The 21,479-nt window shown below is 42.7% G+C and overlaps 1 protein-coding gene and 1 pseudogene across 2 annotated transcripts in view; both read right to left on the bottom strand.

Moving 5' to 3' along the window:
- Positions 1-142: 142 nt before the first annotated feature.
- On the bottom strand, positions 143-879 carry LOC139393290 (coiled-coil domain-containing protein 43-like; annotated as a pseudogene).
- A 5,502-nt stretch (positions 880-6,381) lies between these two features.
- The window catches only part of LOC139392737 (lissencephaly-1 homolog B), a 43,724-nt gene continuing 28,626 nt past the window's right edge, over positions 6,382-21,479 (bottom strand). For both annotated transcript variants that reach the window (XM_071140950.1, XM_071140951.1), the window contains exons 6-11: positions 17,311-17,479; positions 10,912-11,014; positions 10,460-10,688; positions 8,124-8,225; positions 7,658-7,814; positions 6,382-7,483 (exon numbers count right to left, since the gene is read on the bottom strand). In XM_071140950.1, the coding sequence (XP_070997051.1) occupies positions 7,410-7,483; positions 7,658-7,814; positions 8,124-8,225; positions 10,460-10,688; positions 10,912-11,014; positions 17,311-17,479 (834 nt within the window). In that variant the 3' untranslated portion in view covers positions 6,382-7,409. The remainder of the gene's footprint in view (positions 7,484-7,657; positions 7,815-8,123; positions 8,226-10,459; positions 10,689-10,911; positions 11,015-17,310; positions 17,480-21,479) is intronic.

Below are 21,479 nucleotides of genomic sequence, written 5' to 3'. Positions count from 1 at the left end.
AAGATGTCATCTTATATTTGCAATAGTGCTAATCTGCTTTTAATGTCTATAGTGCTCCTATGGGATAGGCAAAAATAGACGTGTTTTTGTTCGGGAACAAAACATTTCATCTAACAGTGTCCCAAAGTGTCATTTGTTTTTCTTATCTTTTGTGTTTCCCTTTTTGTGTGCGTTTCTTTTCGTTGCCCTTCCTGTCCTGCTTGGCTAGTTTATCCTTTTCATTATGTATCTTGTCTGTTTCTTTCTTCTTATGTAAGTCTTAGCCTGGTCCCTCTGCCACTTCCTCCTGTTCAGAACCTCCTCCATGTTGGAGTTGTTTAACAGGGATTTATCACCACTGGGGGGGAAAGCAGCTATTGGCATATTGAGCCAGGATTGCTTCTTTGGTTTATTTCCTCTTTCTGGACTTCTGGTTCACCACAATCTGCGCCTGCTAATCTATTCGACTGGCAATGGTCAATACGTCAATATCATATTTGTTCTTGGTTGCAGACTGAGCACAGCTCTCTACCCACATTCTAATGATCTCTCTGCAGACGCCTTCAAGTTTCTCGCCCTCCAAAAAAAGCGCAGATAGCCTTCCAAGCAGTGTGTCGTCCTTCTTTTCGTGACTCTCCTCCTAACCTAACATAGCAGGCGTACAAGAAAACGCTTGAGTGGAGTTCCCACATCCGGTTTTCAGCAAAAAAAAAGGAAGCTAGGATGAATTAGCTGTATCCCTGAAAACCCAGAATCATTTGCTTGTTAGCAACTCCGCTAAGACCACTCTCCTACTTTTAAAATATAAGCTCCACACACCTCCTGGTCAACTTCTAAGGAGTCTAGTCGTTCATTCAGGTACTTCTCAAACTCCTCGGTATCTGCTATGGACCCGGCCATCTTGGCCGTTCCACATCCTACCCGACCACTATGACCAACAGCAGAAAGCAGCACTAATGGATCTCACTGCCCATTTATTTACTTTGTAAAAAATCGGATGGTCATTGTCTTGATGTTAAAGCATTTTTGTAGTTGTTGCCACTTGCAATACTACCTCAATGGCCAGCCATTCTCTCTCTGTCTCTCTCTCTCTCTCTCTCTCTCTGTTTCTCTCTCTCTCTCTCTCTGTTTCTCTCTCTCTCTCTCTGTTTCTCTCTCTCTCTCTCTCTCTCTCTCTCTCTCTCTCTCTCTCTCTCTCTCTCTCTCTCTACCATTTACTTTCTATTTCTCTACCATTTACTTTCTATTTCTCTCTCCCTAACTATTTTACGTTATGTCGCTCCCAGCTACTCTCTTTCACTCCTTCTTCTACTTCTCTCACCTCCCACACGCTCACCCCTAATGTTGTCATTTTTGAGACTTGGGGGATGGCTCAGAGTTTCAACACAAGCGAGGGAACCAGTGTGTGTGTGTGTGTGTGTTGTTGGACATGCATGTGTGTGTCAATATGAGTTGTTGACTATGCATGTACAGCGTGTGTGTGTGTGTGTGGATGTGCTGGTACAGTGTGTGTCCCTGCATGGTAACAGTCTGTGATTGGACAGAGCTCAGTGGAATACCCTCTGCTCTCATCACAGAGTCGGACTGTCTCGACCAATCATAACAACTGTTCAGAAGTGCGTAAGGGCTGCTCTAGCTTTACTGCACGCTCGTTCTCTCTCTCTTTCTCTCTCACACACACACACACACACACACACACACACACACACACACACACACACACACACACACACACACACACACACGTGCGTATGGATAAGCCATTTACCCTCCTCATTAACACTGAACCCAGACATTATCCCCTACCACCAATGTAGGTGTGAAAGAGTATGTGTTTGTGTGTGAGCGTTTGTGTGTGAGACTCAATGAGCACATTGGCCTCAGAAAAAGACACAAAATGCACACATACCAAAGCCATGCATGATTCACTATGATCAGTTCAGGGAGAAATATTCTACCTCCATGTTGATTACAGACAGAAAAGGTGCTGATCAATCGATGAGTGCAGATATATTTATGGTTCAGCCATTTACCCTCCTCGTTAACACTGAACACCGACACTACTAAAGGGAGGGAAGAGAGCAATATAGATGAGAGCAAGCAAGAAAGAGAATATAGAGACAGAAGGAAAATGCTACAGATTCATGAAAGAGACAGGGAAAGAGCACAAGCGAATGAACTGGGGATAGACACAGACAGACACGTACAAGCCAAATCTGTTGTTCTCCGTTCTGAAAAAATAACAATCAAATCAACTGATAAATACTGTACCAAATTAGCATGTGTATGACAACAAACCAGGATTATCTCTGGGATTAGTCTCACAATGTTGCGGGTGTGGAGAAAGAAGTAGGCTAGAGTTTCTGTTCTAGTGGTTCTCTGGAGAAACAGAGTTCAGCTCAGGGCAACCTGGGTCTAGGTAGGTGTCTCTCCTCTAACCCCTTCACACTCCATCCTTCCTCTCATCCCCTTTCTATCTTCTCTCTATCCTTCAACTCCACCTCCTTTACTCCGTTCTCTCCTCCCATTTCCCCTTTTTGATACAAAATTGTAGGAAGAAAATAGTGTATTTGTATTTATTAAGGATCCCCATTAGCCAAGATGCCAAGGCAGCAGCTACTCTTCCATGTGTGCGTGTTTGTAGAGTGTGTCTTATCATATGTATGCGTGTCAGTGCCTGTGAGTGTGTCTCTTCACAGTCCCCGCTGTTCCATAAGGTGTATTTTAATGTTTTTTAAAATCCGATTCTACTGCTCGCATCAGTTACCTGATGTGGAATAGAATAGTACTGTGTGCCTCCCATAGTCTGTTGTTGACTTAGGGATTGACAATCCACCTCTCTCTCTCTTTACAAAGGCTGCAAAAGGTGCTCATGCATTCACCGTCGTGGCAACTGTTGCCAAGATACGGTCCTCCGTGATACAGTAATAGCTCTGTGGGTGAATGAGGGAGGGAGTGAGCAGGTGTGTTTGAGCAGTGAACGGTGCATTATTAATAAGGTGACCTGAAAATTTGGACACGCCCACTCATTCAAGGGTTTTTCTTAATTTTTTACTATTTTCTACATTGCAGAATAATAGTGAAGACATCAAAACTATAAAATAACACATATGGAATCACGTAGTAACCAAAAAAAGTGTTCAACAAATCAAAATATATTTCATATTTGAGATTCTTCAAAGTAGCCACCCTTTGCCTTGATGCCAGCTTTGTACAATCTTGGCATTTTCGCAAGCTTCATGCGGCATTTTAGGCCATGATTGTAAATAAGAATTTGTTCTTTACTGACTTGCATAGTTAAAGGTGAAATAAATAAATACAAATATTGAGGTAGTCACCTGGAAAGCATTAGAATTAACGTGTGCCTTGTTCAAAGTGAATTTGTGGAATTTCTTGCCTTCTTAATGCGTTTGAGCCCAACAGTTGTGTTGTGACAAGGTAGGGGTGGTATACAGAAGATAGCCCTATTTGGTAAAAGACCAAGTCCATATTATGGCAAGAACAGCTCAAATAACAGAGAAATAACAGTTTCTTAAAAGTGCAAGTGCAGTCGCAAAAACCATAAAGCGCTATGATGAAACTGGCTCTCATGAGGACCGCCACCGGAAAGGAAGACCCAGAGTTACCTCTGCTGCAGAGGAGAAGTTCATTAGTTACCAGCCTCAGAAATCGACAATTAACTGCACCTCAGACTGGAGCCTAAATACAGTGGGGCAAAAAAGTATTTAGTCAGCCACCAATTGTGCATGTTATCCCACTTAAAAAGAAGAGGCCTGTAATTTTCATCATAGGTACACTTCAACTATGACAGACAAAATGAGAAAAAAAATCCAGAAAATCACATTGTAGGATTTTTAATGAATTTATTTGCAAATTATGGTGGAAAATAAGTATTTGGTCAATAACAAAAGTTTATCTCAATACTTTGTTATATACCCTTTGTTGGCAATGACAGAGGTCAAACGTTTTCTGTAAGTCTTCACAAGGTTTTCACACACTGTTGCTGGTATTTTGGCCCATTCCTCCATGCAGATCTCCTCTAGAGCAGTGATGTTTTGGGGCTGTTGCTGGGCAACACGGACTTTCAACTCCCTCCAAAGATTTTCTATGGGGTTGAGATCTGGAGACTGGCTAGGCCACTCCAGGACCTTGAAATGCTTCTTACGAAGCCACTCATTCGTTGCCCGGGCGGTGTGTTTGGGATCATTGCCATGCTGAAAGACCCAGCCACGTTTCATCTTCAATGCCCTTGCTGATGAAAGGATGTTTTCACTCAAAATCTCACGATACATGGCCCCATTCAGTCTTTCCTTTACACGGATCAATCGTCTTGGTCCCTTTGCCCGGATCAGTCGTCCTGGTCTATTTGCAGAAAAACAGCCCCAAAGCACGTTTCCACCCCCATGCTTCACAGTAGGTATGGTGTTCTTTGGATGCAACTCAGCATTCTTTGTCCTCCAAACACAACGAGTTGAGTTTTTACCAAAAAGTTCTATTTTGGTTTCATCTGACCATATGACATTCTCCCAATCTTCTTCTGGATCATCCAAATGCTCTCTAGCAAACTTCAGACGGGCCTGGACATGTACTGGCTTAAGCAGGGGGACACGTCTGGCACTGCAGGATTTGAGTCCCTGGCGGCGTAGTGTGTTACTGATGGTAGGCTTTGTTACTTTGGTCCCAGCTCTCTGCAGGTCATTCACTAGGTCCCCCCGTGTGGTTCTGGGATTTTTGCTCACTGTTCTTGTGATCATTTTGACCCCACGGGGTGAGATCTTGCGTGGAGCCCCAGATCGAGGGAGATTTATCAGTGGTCTTGTATGTCTTCCATTTCCTAATAATTGCTCCCACAGTTGATTTCTTCAAACCAAGCTGCTTACCTATTGCAGATTCAGTCTTCCCAGCCTAGTGCAGGTCTACAATTTTGTTTCTGGTGTCCTTTGACAGCTCTTTGGTCTTGGCCATAGTGGAGTTTGGAGTGTGACTGTTTGAGGTTGTGGACAGGTGTCTTTTATACTGATAACAAGTTAAAACAGGTGCCATTAATACAGGTAACGATTGGAGGACAGAGGAGCCTCTTAAAGAAGAAGTTACAGGTCTGCGAGAGCCTGAAATCTTGCTTGTTTGTAGGTGAACAAATACTTATTTTCTACCATAATTGGCAAATCAATTCATTAAAAATCCTACAATATGATTTTCTGGATTTTTTTTTCTCATTTTGTCTGTCATAGTTGAAGTGTACCTATGATGAAAATTACAGGCCTCTCTCATCTTTTTAAGTGGGAGAACTTAAACAATTGGTGGCTGACTAAATACTTTTTTGCCCCACTGTAAATGCGTCACAAAGTTTAAGTAACAGACACATCTCAAAATCAACTGTTCAGAGGAGACTGCGTGAATCAGGCCTTCATGGTCAAATTGCTACAAAGTGGTGGTGTGATGGTGCTTTGCTAGTGACTCTGTCAGTGATTTATTTAGAATTCAAGGCACACATAACCAGTATGGCTACGGTCATGGAAATTCTTACACAGGGACACTCAAAGTCAATCTTAAATGAATCATCCTTTATTGGTCAGTGCGCTGGAGAGGTTCCAATCAACTCAATGCAGCATGGTACATGTAAATCAGGAGCTCACTTTGGGCAAACCCAGCAGTTGTCTTATATACGGCTATACACAGACAAGTTATATATATGCATGATTTAGCATAATTCATTAATCATTATCGTTTTGTTTCATAACATGTGACAGACCAATACCGCACAAGGCTTCTTCTCTCCAAGCCGAGACCTTGAAACTGATATATTTTGTTCTCGTTCTCAAAATAAGGTCTGGGCGTACTGCCAAATTCCAGATACTGTTAAGTGAGGATTCGTTAAATCAGTCACTTGCATGAACACATCCATTGGTTATTAGAACACAGAAATGAGTTTTAAGAAAAGCACAAACATTTAAATTCCCATTACACTACCAAAGCATTCTGCAGCGATACGCCATCCCATCTGGTTTGCGCTGAGTGGGACTAAGGAAAAGCAGCCAATAAGTGCTCAGCATATGTGGGAACTCCTTTCGAGACTGTTGGAAAAGCATTTCAGGTGAAGCTGGTTGAGAGAATGTCAAGAGTGTGCAAAGCTGTCATCAAGGCAAAGGGTGGCTACTTTGAAGAAACTAAAATATATTTTGATTTGTTTAACACGTTTTTGGTTACTACATGATTCCATGTGTTATTTCATAGTTTTGATGTCTTCAATATTATTCTACAGTGTAGAAAATAGTACAAATAAAGAAAAACGCATAAATGAGTAGGTGTCCAAACTTGACCGGTACTGTAGTTTGGCGTCCCGAAGCTGTGCAAAACTTGTACAACATTGATAAAAAAAAAATAAAAAAAACAAGGCCAAAGTTATATTTACAGATTTTTATTTTTTAATTATGGTGCAAACAATGACATCCAGATATATTGATACACAATTTTACTGTGCGTGTGTATGTGCATCTGTGTGAGTATGAGTGTATGTGTATATGAAAAGAGAGAAATAGCGAGCGAGCGCACAGAACTTAGTGAGCATACTCCTATGAGTAGCTACTAGAAGCCAGTCAGTCAGTCAGAAAGAGAGGGAGTAAAAACAGAGGGAAAGAAGCCTTGCCTCCACAGAATTCTCTACATCTGTATAAACAGACGACCACACAGAGAGAGAGAGATAATGATAAGAGGTTATCCTATGTACACACGTACAGTACGCATTGCACGCACGCAGATGAACAAACGCGCACACACTATGTTAATTTCTATTTTTTGTCCCCCGCTCCCCCCCCCCCACATCTTTTTATTCTACTCCTTCTCCTCCCCACTTCATCCTCTCTTCCTTCTTTCACACTCCTCTCCTTCCCTCTCTCCCAGGTAGCGTCAGACTATAACAGCGGAGGCAAGACACTAAATAAAACCCTTAAAGGACATACGTGATTGGGTTGCGTGCACTCTGTCACAATTACCCAGCATCCACTGGGACAGAACACAAACCATTTACCCCCATCAGGACGTCATGACAACGGTATGCAAATTTACAGTTTACAAGTTTTGGGTGAATTCACCATGCAAGGAATACTTTTCTCTTTTAGTGTGTGTGTGAGAGAGAATGTGTGTGTTAGTGTGTAACATTTATTAAGCGTACTCTATATCCAGAATAATTTACATAAAAGGACAATATTTATTTGAACAGGGCAGGGCGGAAAGCCTGGGTAACCATGGTATGGAGTGCGAGAGTTGGGGCTTAGGTGAGTGTCAAAGAGACAGGGTAGGATAGGGGGGGAGGGGGGGTTATAGGGCTGCTGTTTGGGGGGGATAAAGGAGGAGGCTGCGGTGAGTTTTTGGGAAAAGAGGTGGTTGTGGGGTAGAGAGGAGGATGAGGATAGGGAGGTTGCAGGGCAGACTCAGCGACACTCCCACACTTTGACTGTCTGATCAACGCTGCCTGTTACCACGTATGGAGCAGTCCGGTGCATATCTGGAAGACAGAGATACAGATGTAAGAGACAATGGAAGATGGACTGGGTGGAGGCAGAACTGTGGAACTGGCAGAAGTGTGTTGGAGATTACACACAGAAACAGGTGGTTGTGACGAGACGTACAACAATGTGAGGGAATGCCCACAGACACGTGGATACAAACACACTCTTACCCAGAGAGGTAACAAAGTGTTCGTGGGCACACAGGGTCTTCATGCAGCGCTTGTTCTTGTAGTCCCAGATCCTCAGAGTCTTATCATCAGCACAGCTCACTATGAACCTGCCTCCAGGGTGCACCAACACACCACGCACCCAGTTATCATGACCCACCTAGACGGAGGATAGAACACGTTACACACACTAGACCAGTGTTTCCCAACTCCAGTCCTCGAGTACCCCCAACAGTACATGTTTTATTGTATGCCCAAACAAGCACACCCGATTCAACTTAATCATCAAACCCTTGACTTGAATGAGGTGTGTTTGTCTGGGGCTACAATGAAAATGTGTACGGTTGGGGGTACTTGAGGACCGGCGTTGGGAAACACTGTACTAGACCAACCTGTGAAAAAAAACACTGGAAACCAATCGGGTTACCTGATTAGGAGGTCACACACACACACACACACACTCTCTCACCAGAGTCATAAGGCACATGCCAGTGCTGATGTCCCACATCTTGATGGTCTTATCTCTAGAGCCAGAGAGAAGGAACGGACCAGACTTCCCATTCTTCTTACTCTACAGAGAGAGAAAGAGGGAGGGGGAGAGAGAATATGCTCATCATTTAAAAACAAGTGTGTATGCACCGTTACATTGTTAACCTACAAAAGTACCCAAGGTTTTGAAATTAATATCTAGAAAATTACAGAGGGTTACAGAATGGTTTGACACTAGCTGCCCTTTTCATTTCTCATGGTTAAAATCCTGCAATCTTGTGGCCTATTGGTCTTAAACCACTGCCTCTGGATCACATTTACCGCTGTCACATGGGTTTGAATCCAGCCCACTGCTATTGCACCAAAAATCATCGTTCTACTGTCTCTTCTCTATCCAATAAAGCATAAAATGCCAAAAATATGCCTTTAAAAAAAATCTGCTATCTTATTGGTTGAGCTCTGGTACTATGTTCACTGGTTTTCAAAGACACCACCAGAGAGTCTTTAAATTCCAGGTTTCACAGACACCCTGGTTGGAGGCTTACGGATTTCCTGCTTATTCCTGCCTGATTCTGGAAATCCTCCAACCAGGATTTCTGGTAAACCTTGGAATTTTGGTAGAGTTACCAAATCTTTGCAACCCTAACCAAATGTGACTCACCATCTGGATTTGGTCTTATGTAGCAACATTTTAAATTGTGTTTTTTTACATTGGATAGTAGAGACAAAATGGTACATCATACACTGATTTTTTGTGGAACAATGGGAAAGTAATTCTGCTTTGAAAGTTGCTAAACTTGTAAACTCACTTTTGAGAAAATGGACCTTGAATATTTTGGTACCTACTATAGAGCTCTTATTTGTCTAAACCCATTCAGCATCGTTCACACCCTCTTAAGCTTTAGCCCCACCCATCTCCTTGCGTTCAGAGTGCACACTTGAGGCTCTGGTCAATGATTTGTTTACCTCTGGATAACATGAAAACAGCCTAACCAGCTCTGCTGGCAACAATTTCATTACACTTTTATTGCCGACGTTTACTGACACTGGCTATATTCAACGCGTGCTGTATCCTTTAGCTTAAGACACGTAGCTAGCTAGCTAGGTAAACAATGAACCTAGCTAGGTAAACAATGTTCAAGATCAGACACACAAACACACGTCACATAACGTTAGCTAACGAGCCAGCCAGCAAACGTTAGCTAGTTAAACAACAATGAACATAGTGCCAAATCATGCCGTTACTACCCTGCATGAATCTGCAGGGAGCTAACCAACCAGGTTCAATGTTAGCTAGCTAACATTAGTCTTTAACTAGCAAAGCAAACGGTTCTGGGATACGAATAGTCATACACATAATGTTAGCTATGGAGCCAGCCAGCTAACGTTAGCCAACTAGCTAATAGTACACTTTAGCTTGAAATTAAACCACTTTCTGTCAAAATTTGAAAATGAATATCTGAAAACATAGCTAGCTAGACTATCTTACCTATATACATCATCGTGCATGGACGTGTCTCCCTGTCATGAAGACCATGCCACGGTTCCCCTTAGTTTGAAGATGTAATCCGGAGGCAGGTGTTTCCTCCATCTCTTTAACTATCATACTCTAATTCCACTGATTTCAAAACTTGATCCTCCAGGAAGTGGAGAGGAAGTGGAGAGCAACACTTATGCAGCTCCACTACACAATACATTTAAAAAAAGCTGCGTTCGACAGGATTACCAACACAGACTGACCAGCTCAAATAGACCGAAGCCTTCTATATGGCAGACCAATTCAAACTCCTCTCTCTGCATGTCCAGCCCACTCATTATCTCAGTCAATAATGGCTAGTGGGAAGGTTGCTGGATTTTTCTGTGTGCTTAATCAACAAGGCTTGTAATGTAACAATTGTATTCGTATTTACAGATGGCATACAAGTTTGTTATTAAGGCACATGAAAGTTTACATGTTCAAGATGGTATTTCTGCCCAAAAAAGCATTTTGATAAAAAATGAATGGCTCTCTTGTGAAGTTGATACTTGCGACATACGCCAAGTTTCCTGAAACGGGTCACAAATAGGGTTACTGCAGTGTTTCCCAAACTCGGTCCTGGGGACCACAAGGGGTGCATGCTTCGTTTTCTGCTCTAGCACTATACCGCTGATTCAAATAATGAAAGCATGATGATTAGTTGATTAGTTTGAATCAACTGTGTAGTGCTAGGTGAAAAACAAAATGTGCAACCCTTGGGGTCCCCAGGACAGTTTGGGAAACGCTGGGTTACTGAGTCAGGATTAGGGTTAGTGTGTGTACATAGAGGTTCTCCTCACCTCCGAGCTGGTAGCCTCCAGGATGGTAGGGTGAGCGGTATCGGGGGCCCAGGCGATACACTCCACCACGTGTTCGTGCTCTCGCAGCTCAGCCTTACACTCCTTGGAGGTGGCCACCCACACACGCACCGTCTGGTCGTTGGAACAGCTGGCGATAAGAGAACCATCCTGGTTGGGCCGGACCATCCTCACCCACTCCCTGTGGCCTGTAAATGTCTTTACACAATACCTAGAGAAAGAAAACACTCAAGAGTTATATACATACACTACTGCAGCAACACTCATATACGAGACATTTTGCAACACCAGAATGTGTCTGCCACTAGATTAATAAAACATGAGATTAAGTATTTCAGCACCTGATAAGTGAGAAGTCAATCAAATGTATTTCAATCAAATGTATTTATAAAGCCCTTTTTACATCATTCGATAAGTGTGTTTGTGTGTCTCACCCAGTGGCCACCTCCCACATTTTGATGGTCTTGTCTCTGGAGGCGGACACTATGTGGTCTCCGTTGGGCATGATGGCTACAGACGACACGTTATGGTCATGACCTGAAACAGACGGCGGAGAGAGGGAAAGAGATATCAGTAAACCTAATACAAAAGAAACAGTTCCACTTTACAGTAATTACATAGTAGTAACCAAATTATATAGAATAATTATATTTCTTTTTAGAAATATTTATTCAGGGTTTTCAGGTCATGTTTCATACATACACTACATGACCAAAGTATAAGGACAAATGCTCTAACATTTAATTCCAATATCATGGGCATTAATATGGAGTTGGTCCCCCCTTTGCTGCTATAACAGCCTCTACTCTTCTGGGAAGGCTTTCCACTAGATGTTGAAACGTTGCTGCGGGGACTTGCTTCCATTCAGCCACAAGAACCTTAGTGAGGTCCAGCACTGATGTCGGATGATTAGGCCTGGCTCGCAGTCGACGTTCCAATTCATCCCAAAGGTGTTCGATGGGGTTGAGGTCAGGTCTCTGTGCAGACCAGTCAAGTTCTTCCACACCGATTTTCAACAAACCATTTCTCTTTGGACCTCGCTTTGTGCACGGGGCATCATCATGCTGAAACAGAAAGTGCCTTCCCCAAACTGTTGCCACAAAGTTGGATGTCATTGTATGCTGTAGAATTCAAGGCACACTTAACCAGCATGATTACCACAGCATTCTGCAGCGATACGCCATCCCATCTGATTTGCGCTTAGTGGGACTATCATTTGTTTTTCAACAGGACAAATGACCCAAAACACACCGCCAGGCTGTGTTAGGGCTATTTCACCAATAAGGAGAGATTGATGGAGTGCTGCATCAGATGACCTGGCCTCCACAATCACCCAACCCAATTGAGATGGTTTGGGATGAGTTGGACCAAAGAGTGAAGGAAAAGCAGCCAGTGCTCAGCATATGTGGGAACTCCTTCAAGACTGTTGGAAAAGCATTCCTCATGAAGCTGGTTGAGAGAGTGTGCAAAGCTGTCATCAAGGCAAAGGGTGGCTACTTTGAAGAATCTAAAATATATTTTGATTTGTTTGATTCCATGTGTGCTATTTCATAGTGTTGATGTCTTCACTATTATTCTATATTGCAGCAAACAGTAAAGAAACCCTGGAATGAGTAGGTGTGTTCCAAACCTTTGACTGGTACTGTATGTGTATGTATACAGTGGGGAGAACAAGTATTTGATACACTGCCGATTTTACAGGTTTTCCTATTTAGAAAGCATGTCTGTAATTTTCACATTGTATGATTTTTAAGTAATTAATTTGCATTATATTCCATCTTTCACAGTTGAAGTGTAATAAATAAAATGCTAATTAATTATTTAAAAATCATACAATGTGATTTTCTGGATTTTTGTTTTAGATTCCATCTCTCACAGTTGAAGTGTACCTATGATAAAAAATTACAGACCTCTACATGCTTTGTAAGTAGGAAAACCTGCAAAATTGGCAGTGTATCAAATACTTGTTCTCCCCACTGTATAAAAATAATACATATTTCATGGTTTACAATTTCAGATAACTTCAGTTAGATACAATGCATTCGGAAAGTATTCAGACCCCTTGAATTTTTCAACATTCCTACGTTACTGCCCTATTCTGAAATGGATAAAATACGTTTTTCCTGAATCGCCACAATATCCCATAATGACAAAGCAAAAACAGGTTTTTAGAAACGTATTAAAAAAAATACCTTACGTAAATAAGTATTCAGACCCTTTGCTATGATGCTCAGGATGGTCGGAATACTTTCCAAATGCACTGTATCTTTAGATGGGTTATGTACATGTAAGGATTTGGACATTTTCACATTGTTAGACGGCAGTGCTTCTGTTGTCCCGGGGACCGAAAGGGGAGAATTTGTCAGCACGTCCAACTGGCCTCACAGACCACGTGTAACCACGCCAACCCAGGACCTCCAATCAGGCTTCTTCATCTTCGGAAGCATCCGAGACCAGCCACCCAGACAGCTGATGAAACTGTGGGTTTGCACAACTAAATAATTTCTGGAGGCACATTGTCATGCCATTCATCTGCCGCCATCACATTTTTCAGCATAATAATGCACGGCCCCGTGTCAAGCTGAAAATGTTCCAGTTCTTCCATGTCCTTCATACTCACCAGACATGTCACCCATTGAGCATGTTTGGGATGCTCTGGATCAACGTATACAACAGCGCATTCCAGTTCCCGCCAATATTCAACAACTTGGCACAGCCATTGAAGAGAGGGACAACATTCCGCAATCAACAGCCTGAGATGCGAAGTAGATGTGTCACACTGCATGAGGCAAATGGTGGTCACATCAGATAATGACTGGTTTTCTGATCCACGCCCCTACTTGTTTATTTTTTTACGGTATCTGTGACCAGAGGTATATCTGTATTATCAGTCAGACCCTAATCTATGGATTTCACATAAGTAATTTATTTCAATTGACTGATTTATGTACAGTGGCAAGAACAAGTATGTGAACCCTGTAGAAATACCTGGATTTCTGCATAAATTGGTCATAAAATTTTATTGGATTATCATGTAGGTCACAACATTAGACAAACACAGTCTGCTTAAACTAATAACAAACAATTATATATGTTTGTCTTTATTGAACACACAGTGTAAACATTCACAGTGCAGGGTATGTGAACTTTTGGATTTAATAACTGGTTGACCCTCCCTTGGCAGCAATAACCTCAACCAAACGTTTTCTGCCGTTGCGGATCAGACCTGCACAGCGATCAGAAGGAATTTTGGACCATTCCTCTTTACAAAACCGTTTCAGTTTAGCAATATTCTTGAGATGTGTGGTGTGAACTGCTCTCGAGGTCATGCCATAGTATCTCAAATCGGGTTGAGGTCAGGACTGACTGGGCCACTGCAGAAGGCGTATTTTCTTCTATTGAAGACATTCTGTTGTTGATTTACTTTTGTGTTGTTGTCCTGTTGCATCACCCAACTTCTGTTGAGCTTCAATTGGCGGACAGATAGCCTAACATTCTCTTGCAAAATGTCTTGATAAACTTGGAAATGCATTTCATTGATAGCAAACTGTCCAGGCCCTGAGGCAGCAAAGCAGCCCCAAACCATGATGCTCCATCCACCAAACTTTACAGTTGGGATGAGGTTTTGTTGTTGGAGTGCTGTGCCATTTTTTCCTCCACACATAGTGGTGTGTGTTCCTTCCAAACAACTCAACTGTAGTTTCATCTGTCCACAGAATATTTTGCCAGTAGCACTGTGGAACATCCAGATGCTCTTTTGCAAACTTCAGACGTGCAGCAATGTTTTTTTTGGACAGCAGTGGCTTCTTCCGTGGTGTCCTCCCATGAACACCATTCTTGTTTAGTGTTTTACGTATCCTAGACTCGTCAACAGAGATGTTAGCATGTTCCAGAGATTTCTGTAAGTCTTTAGCTGACAGTCTAGGATTCTTCTTAACCTCATTGAGCGTTCTGCGTTGTGCTCTTGCAGTCATCTTTGCAGGATGGCCACTCCTAGGGAGAGTAGCAACAGTGCTGAACTTTCACCATTTATAGACAATTTGTCTTTCTGTGGACTGATGAACATCAAGGCTTTTAGGGATACTTTGTAACCCTTTCCAGTCAACAATTCTTAATCTTAGGTCTTCTGAGATGGTTCACATCAGGCAACGCCTCGTGAATAGCAAACTCAAGTTTTGTGAGTGTTTTTTATAGGTTAAGGCAGCGTCTACATTCTCGTCTCATTGATTGGACTCCAGGTTAGCGGACTCCTGACTCCAATTAGGTTTTGGAGAAGTCATTAGCCTAGGGGTTCACATACTTTTTCCAACCTACACTGTGAATGTTTAAATTATGTTTTCAATATAGTTAATAATGTGTGTGCTATTAGTTTAAGCACACTACGTTTGTCTATTGTTGTGATCAGATCACATTTGATGACCAATTTATGCAGAAATCCAGGTCAATCCAAAAGGGTCATACTTTTTCTTGCCACTGAATATGAACTGTTACTCAGTAAAATCTTTGAACTTGTTGCATGTGTATATTGTAAGAAAGAAAAGAAAAAAAGAATGAAATCAGCGATAAACCTTTGTAAGACATTCATTTTCACAGTATTTATGCATCCAGATAAAAGGGAAGAAGCAACCAGCGCTCAAAGTCAAGTTCTAGTACCTTCTTAAAGTTTGCCTTTAGGTCTTTAAAATGGCAGGTTACAGACAACCAGTATTCAGACTCACTTTTTGTTAAGTTACAGACTTATTCTAAAAACGTCTTAAAAACATTTTGTCCCCGATTCAAACTACACACAATACCCCATAATGACAGCGCAAACAGGTTTTTAGAAAAAAACAAAAAAACAGAAGGTATTTACATAAGTATTCAAACCCTTTGATATGAGACTCGAAAATGAGCTCATCCTGTTTCCATTGATCATCCTTGAGCTGTTTCAACAACTTGGGAGCCTGCGGTAAATTCAAGTGATTGGACATGATATGGAAAGGCTATAGTTTGTTCAGTTTGGCTGGGCGGCCAGCTCTATGAAGAATCTTGATGGTTCCATACTTCTTCCATTTAAGAATGATGGAGGTCACTGTGTTCTTGGGGATCTTCAATGCTGCAGACATTTTTTGGTACCATTTCCCAGATCTGTGTCACGACACAATCCTGTCTCGGATCTCTACGGACAATTCCTTCGACCTCATGACTTGGTTTTTGCTCTGACATGCACTGTCAACTGTGAGACCTTATATAGACAGGTGTGTGCCTTTCCAAATCATGTCCAATCAATTGAATTTACCACAGATGGACTCCAATCAAGTTGTAGAAACATCAAGGATGATCAATGGAAACAGGATGCACCGGAGCTCAATTTCTAGTCTCATTGCAAAGGGTCTGAATACTTTTGTAAATATTATTATTTATTTTTTTTGCAAAAATGTCTTAAAACCCGTTTTCGCTTTGTCATTATGGGTTATTTTGTGTAGATTGATGGGAGAAAAAATGCATTTCATCCATTTTAGAAAAAGGCTGTATTATAACAAAATGTGGAATAAGTCAAGGGACCTGAATACTTTCTGAATGCACTGTATAATATTAAACAGGTGTCTCAAATTTGAACAATAATGCCTGTTTTTAATTAATCCTGTCTGATCGGGGTTAATTATGGAAGGTAAGTGCTAGGGTTTTAGCTTAATATCCAATCCAAAAGCGAGAGAGGGTCCTTATCTTTCTTTCGGATGAGTGATATAGTGGCATGATAAAAAGTCTGGAGTATAGAGATTTATCAAAGCAGTGGGAGTAGGCTGAAGCTAGTAGTGGACAGAGTTGTTTAGAAAATGTCTTAAAATTCAGCTGAGAACCCGTCTGGTCCCGGTAAAAATTCTGAAGTGGTAAATGGTTTATCAAGACCCATTCTCACTGCATCTGTTAGCTTGGGTATTGGTAAACTTGAGAGGAAAGCATCTGTCAAGTGATCTCCAGAGGCTTCAGTGCGATATAAATCAAAACTCATTTGAGATCAACCCTGCTTCGGTACGATATTAGGTGGGAGGCTGTGGATTGTCTTAATTGGTGGGCTAGAATTCTGCTAGAATTCTATTTCTATGGTAGGAACCATGTAAGTACACTAACAGTGTAGGTAGGTCAGGGTTTCTGTTAGCCGGTAAATGCCGGCTTTAGGACATGCTGTAGCGGTTTGTCACATGCAATATGCTTTGTGGACTTCACCAGACAGAGGTTACTCTCCGGTTTTGTGAGTAAACAAAAAGGTGTGGTGAGGTATCTCCTGATTGTTTCGGCCTTTAGGCATATACAACGGCTCAATCATGGCTAGAAGGGATCCAGCTTTTGTCAAATTAACGTCAAAAGTAGATTTTCTTTGCATTTTAGATAACCCCAACTCCGTTACCCTTACCTTTTCCTAACCTTAGTCGGTTAGGATTATTCGGTTATGTTAATTATCCTAACCTGCAATGAAAAGTCAAATATGACGTTATTTGACAAAAGCTGGATCGCTTTAAGCCATGACCTGCTGGCCCTGCTGTTCGCAGACAGTCATGTTTTGTTATTTATTAGGCCTAATTAAAATTGTTCATGCCTAGGCTCAATTGAAGAGGCCTAACATTTTCAAACAAATAGCCTATAGGACAAGTCGTTTGCAAATAATATTATATTTTGAAGTAGTGCTTTATTACTGTATATACATATGGATGTCCAATTAATTCTAATCTTGCTGGTCACATTGTCCGGCGCCAAAACATAAATCCTGAGGTAGGTAGTGCTTGTTATGCTGTTATACCACTTGGAGGAACACACACACACACACACACACACACACACACTCAGCCCCTCACCGTGCATGGTGCGGATGCACTCGAAGCCCTGGAAGTCCCACAGCTTGATGGTCATGTCTGCAGAACAGGAAGCCAGCAGCTTGCCCGTCTGGTCAAAGGAGATGTCCTGGACAGAGTCTGTATGGCCCTTCAGTGTCCGCTCAAAGTCCCCTGCCTCATAGTCCCACACCTAGAGAGATACACACACATTACAAACACACAGTCAGTTAATATCACTTTGAAACCTTTTCAACATTACAATAAACGTCCTCCGGATCAATGCAAATGAGCATACAATGTTTTGGAAATTGGAATCATACCCAATGCAAATGAGTGAGAGAGAAAAAGAAAGGAGAGACGACAACAAAAATATAAAGAAAGAGTAGAGGGAAAGAGAGACAACGAAAGAAAGGAGAGAAAGGCGGTGAAAGAAAGAGCAGGAGAAGATTTGCATGTATCCCAGGGTACAGTACTCGGTGCTCTGCCAGCGTTGCCCCTGGTTACCAGAGCATCACCCCATCTCAACGTAGATAAGCAGTGACACAGCAGAAAAGAGGGAGGGAGATTGAGAGAAAAAGCAAGAGAAGAGGCTGAATGAACAACAAAACACTGATATGAAATTGTATGAAATATTTTTGGGAATGGCCTCGTCTCCGAGGGACGACGGCAGGTAGCCCTAAGAGATATTCTGTTGAATCTGACAATTAATCTTAATGGTTGTACAGTCGTCTCAAATAAAACTGTGAAGGACCTCAGCGATAATCTGGACCCTGATCTCTCTTTTGACGAACATATCAAGACTGTTTCAAGGACAGCTTTTTTCCATCTACGTAACATTGAAAAAATCAGAAACTTTCTGTCCAAAAATGATGCAGAAGAATGTATCCATGCTTTTGTTACTTCTAGATTAGACTACTGCAATGCTCTACTTTCCGGCTACCCGGATAAAGCACTAAATAAACTTCAGTTAGTGCTAAATACGGCTGCTAGAATCCTGACTAGAACCCCAAAATTTGATCATATTACTCCAGTGCTGGCTTCCTGTCAAGGCAAGGGCTGATTTCAAGGTTTTACTGCTAACCTACAAAGCATTACATGGCCTTGCTCCTACCTATCTCTCTGATTTGGTCCTGCCGTACATGCCTACACGTACGTTACGGTCACAAGACGCAGGCCTCCTACTTGTCCCTAGAATTTCTAAGCAAACAGCTGGAGGCAGGGCTTTCTCCTATAGAGCTCCATTTTTATGGAATGGTCTGCCTACCCATGTGAGAGACGCAAACTCGGTCTCAACCTTTAAGTTTTTACTGAAGACTCATCTCTTCAGTGGGTCATATGATTGAGTGTAGTCTGGCCTAGGAGTGTGAAGGTGAACGGAAAGGCTCTGGAGCAACGAACCGCCCTTGCTGTCTCTGCCTGGTCGGTTCCCCTCTTTCCACTGGGATTCTCTGCCTCTAACCCTATTACAGGGGCTGAGTCACTGGCTTACTGGTGCTCTTTCATGCCGTCCCTAGGAGGGGTGCGTCACTTCAGTGGGTTGAGTCACTGATGTGATCTTCCTGCCTGGGTTGTGCCGTGGCGGAGATCTTTGTGGGCTATACTCAGCCTTGTCTCAGGATGGTAAGTTGGTGGCTGAAGATATCCCTCTAGTGGTGTGGGGGCTGTGCTTTGGCAAAGTGGGTGGGGTTATATCCTTCCTGTTTGGCCCTGTCCGGGGGTCTCATCGGATGGGGCCACAGTGTCTCCTGACCCCTCCTGTCTCAGCCTCCAGTATTTATGCTGCAGTAGTTTGTGTCGGGGTGCTAGGGTCAGTTTGTTATATCTGGAGTACTTCTCCTGTCTTATCCGGTGTCCTGTGTGAATTTAAGTATGCTCTCTCTAATTCTCTCTTTCTCTCTCTCGGAGGACCTGAGCCCTAGGACCATGCCTCAGGACTACCTGGCATGATGACTCCTTGCTGTCCCCAGTCCACCTGGCCGTGTTGTGCCTGTGATTATTATTATTTGACCATGCGGGTCATTTATGAACATTTGAACATCTTGGCCATGTTTTGTTATAATCTCCACCCGGCACAGCCAGAAGAGGACTGGCCACCCCTCATAGCCTGGTTCCTCTCTAGGTTTCTTCCTAGGTTTTGGCCTTTCTAGGGAGTTTTTCCTAGCCACCGTGCTTCTACACCTGCATTGCTTGCTGTTTGGGGTTTTAGGCTGGGTTTCTGTACAGCACTTTGAGATATCAGCTGATGTACAACAGGCTATATAAATAAATTTGATTTGATGTGGGGCTGCTGGCATCGAAACCCACCCCACTGGGGAAGAGGAGCTCCAATGATGTGCCTTAAGGTTATTATAGCTGGTGGTGGTGAGGGTGGTGGATGGTTGTCGAAAACTGTTGCTGAAAAACAGCAAGTGAGACAACGAGGGTAAGTTGACATATACAGTTGAAGTCAGAAGTTTACATACACTTAGGTTGGAGTCAATCACTTCACACATTTCTTGTAAACAGTAGTATACTTGAACAATTGCAGCCCATAAAACGGAACTCCTTCCAAATAATGGCGCCATTCTCAACTGCCCACAACACACTACTTTCCCAAAGTAGAGTAGTTGTACTCTGCCCCTTTCAGACCTCTGGAGGAATATGCTATGACCCTCTCATCCCATTGATTTTCTGTGTCAGGACTGCTCCCAAGACCCACGGTGCTGGCGTCAGTGTGTACCTGGAAAGGCAAGGTCAGGTCAGGTTGTGAGAGCCGGAGGCTTTTCTAGGGCGATGCAGCTGGTCCACACACTGCTGGCATTTCTCAGTCTATTCCCACTTCACTCCTTTCTGCATGAGGTTGTTCAACGGAGAGGCAAGGTCAGCAAAGTGGGGTATACAGTGCATTCTGAAAGTATTCAGACCCATTTACTTTTTCCCCATTTTGTTACGTTACAGCCTTATTCTTAAAATAGATTAATCCAAACACAATACCCCATAAAGAAAAAGCGAAACCAGGTTAAGATTTTTTTGCAAATTTATAGAAATACCTTATCTACAGAAGTATTCAAACCTTTTGCTAGAAGACTCGAAATTGAACTCAGGTGCATCTTGTTTCCATTGAACATCCTTGAGATGATGTTTCTACAACTTGATTGGAGTCCACCTGTGGTAAATTCAATTGATTGGACATGATTTGGAAAGGCACACACCTGTCTATATAAAGGTCCCACAGTTGACAGTGCATAAAATAGCAAAAAACAAGCCATGAGGTTGAAGGACTTGTCAATAGAGCTCAGAGGCAGGATTGTGTCGAGGCACAGATCTGGGGAAGGGTACCAAAACATTTCTGCAATATTGAAGGTCTCAAAGAACAGTGGCCATCATTCGTAAATGGAAGAAGTTTGGAACCACCAAGACTCTTCCCATTGCTGGCCGCCCAGCCAAACTGAGCAATCGAGGGAGAAGGGCCTTTGTCAGGGAGGTGACCTAGAACACGATGGTCACTCTGACAGAGCTCCAGAGTTCCTCTTGGAGATGGCAGAACCTTTCCAGAAGGACAACAATCTCTGCAGCACTCCACCAATCAGGCCTTTATGGTTGAGTGGCCAGATGGAAGCTACTCTTCAGTAGAAGACACCACAGCCCGCTTGGAGTTTGCCAAAAGGGAGCCTGAAGAACTCTGACCATGAGAAACAAGATTTTCTGGTCTGATGAAACCTAGATTTAACTCTTTGGCCTGAATGCCAATCTGGAAGAAACCTGGCACCATCCCTACAGTTAAGCATGGTGGTGGCAGTATCATGCTGTGTGATGTTTTTCAGCTGCAGGGACTTGGATACTAGTCAGGACAGAGAAAAAGGTGAACGGAGAGATCCTTGATGAAAACCTGCTCCAGAGCACTCACACATCAGACTGGGGTGAATGATCACCTACCAAAAGGACAACGACCCCAAGCACACAGCCAAGAAAATGCAAGAGTGCCTTCAGGACAAGTCTCTGAATGTCCTTGAGTGGCCCAACCAGAACCCGGACTTGAACCCGATCGAACATCTCTGGAGAGACCTGAAAATAGCTGTGCAGTGACACTCCCCATCCAACCTGACAGAGCTTGAGAGGATCTGCAGAGACGAATGGGAGAAACTCCCAAAATACAGGTGTGCCAAGCTTGTAGAATCATAACCAAGACTCTAGACCGTAATCGCTGCCAA

This window comes from Oncorhynchus clarkii, chromosome 33, assembly GCF_045791955.1.
Source record: "Oncorhynchus clarkii lewisi isolate Uvic-CL-2024 chromosome 33, UVic_Ocla_1.0, whole genome shotgun sequence".
NCBI lineage: Eukaryota > Metazoa > Chordata > Actinopteri > Salmoniformes > Salmonidae > Oncorhynchus > Oncorhynchus clarkii.
The sequence above is the reverse complement of the archived record's forward strand: the minus strand, read 5'-3'. Positions and strand labels throughout refer to the sequence as shown.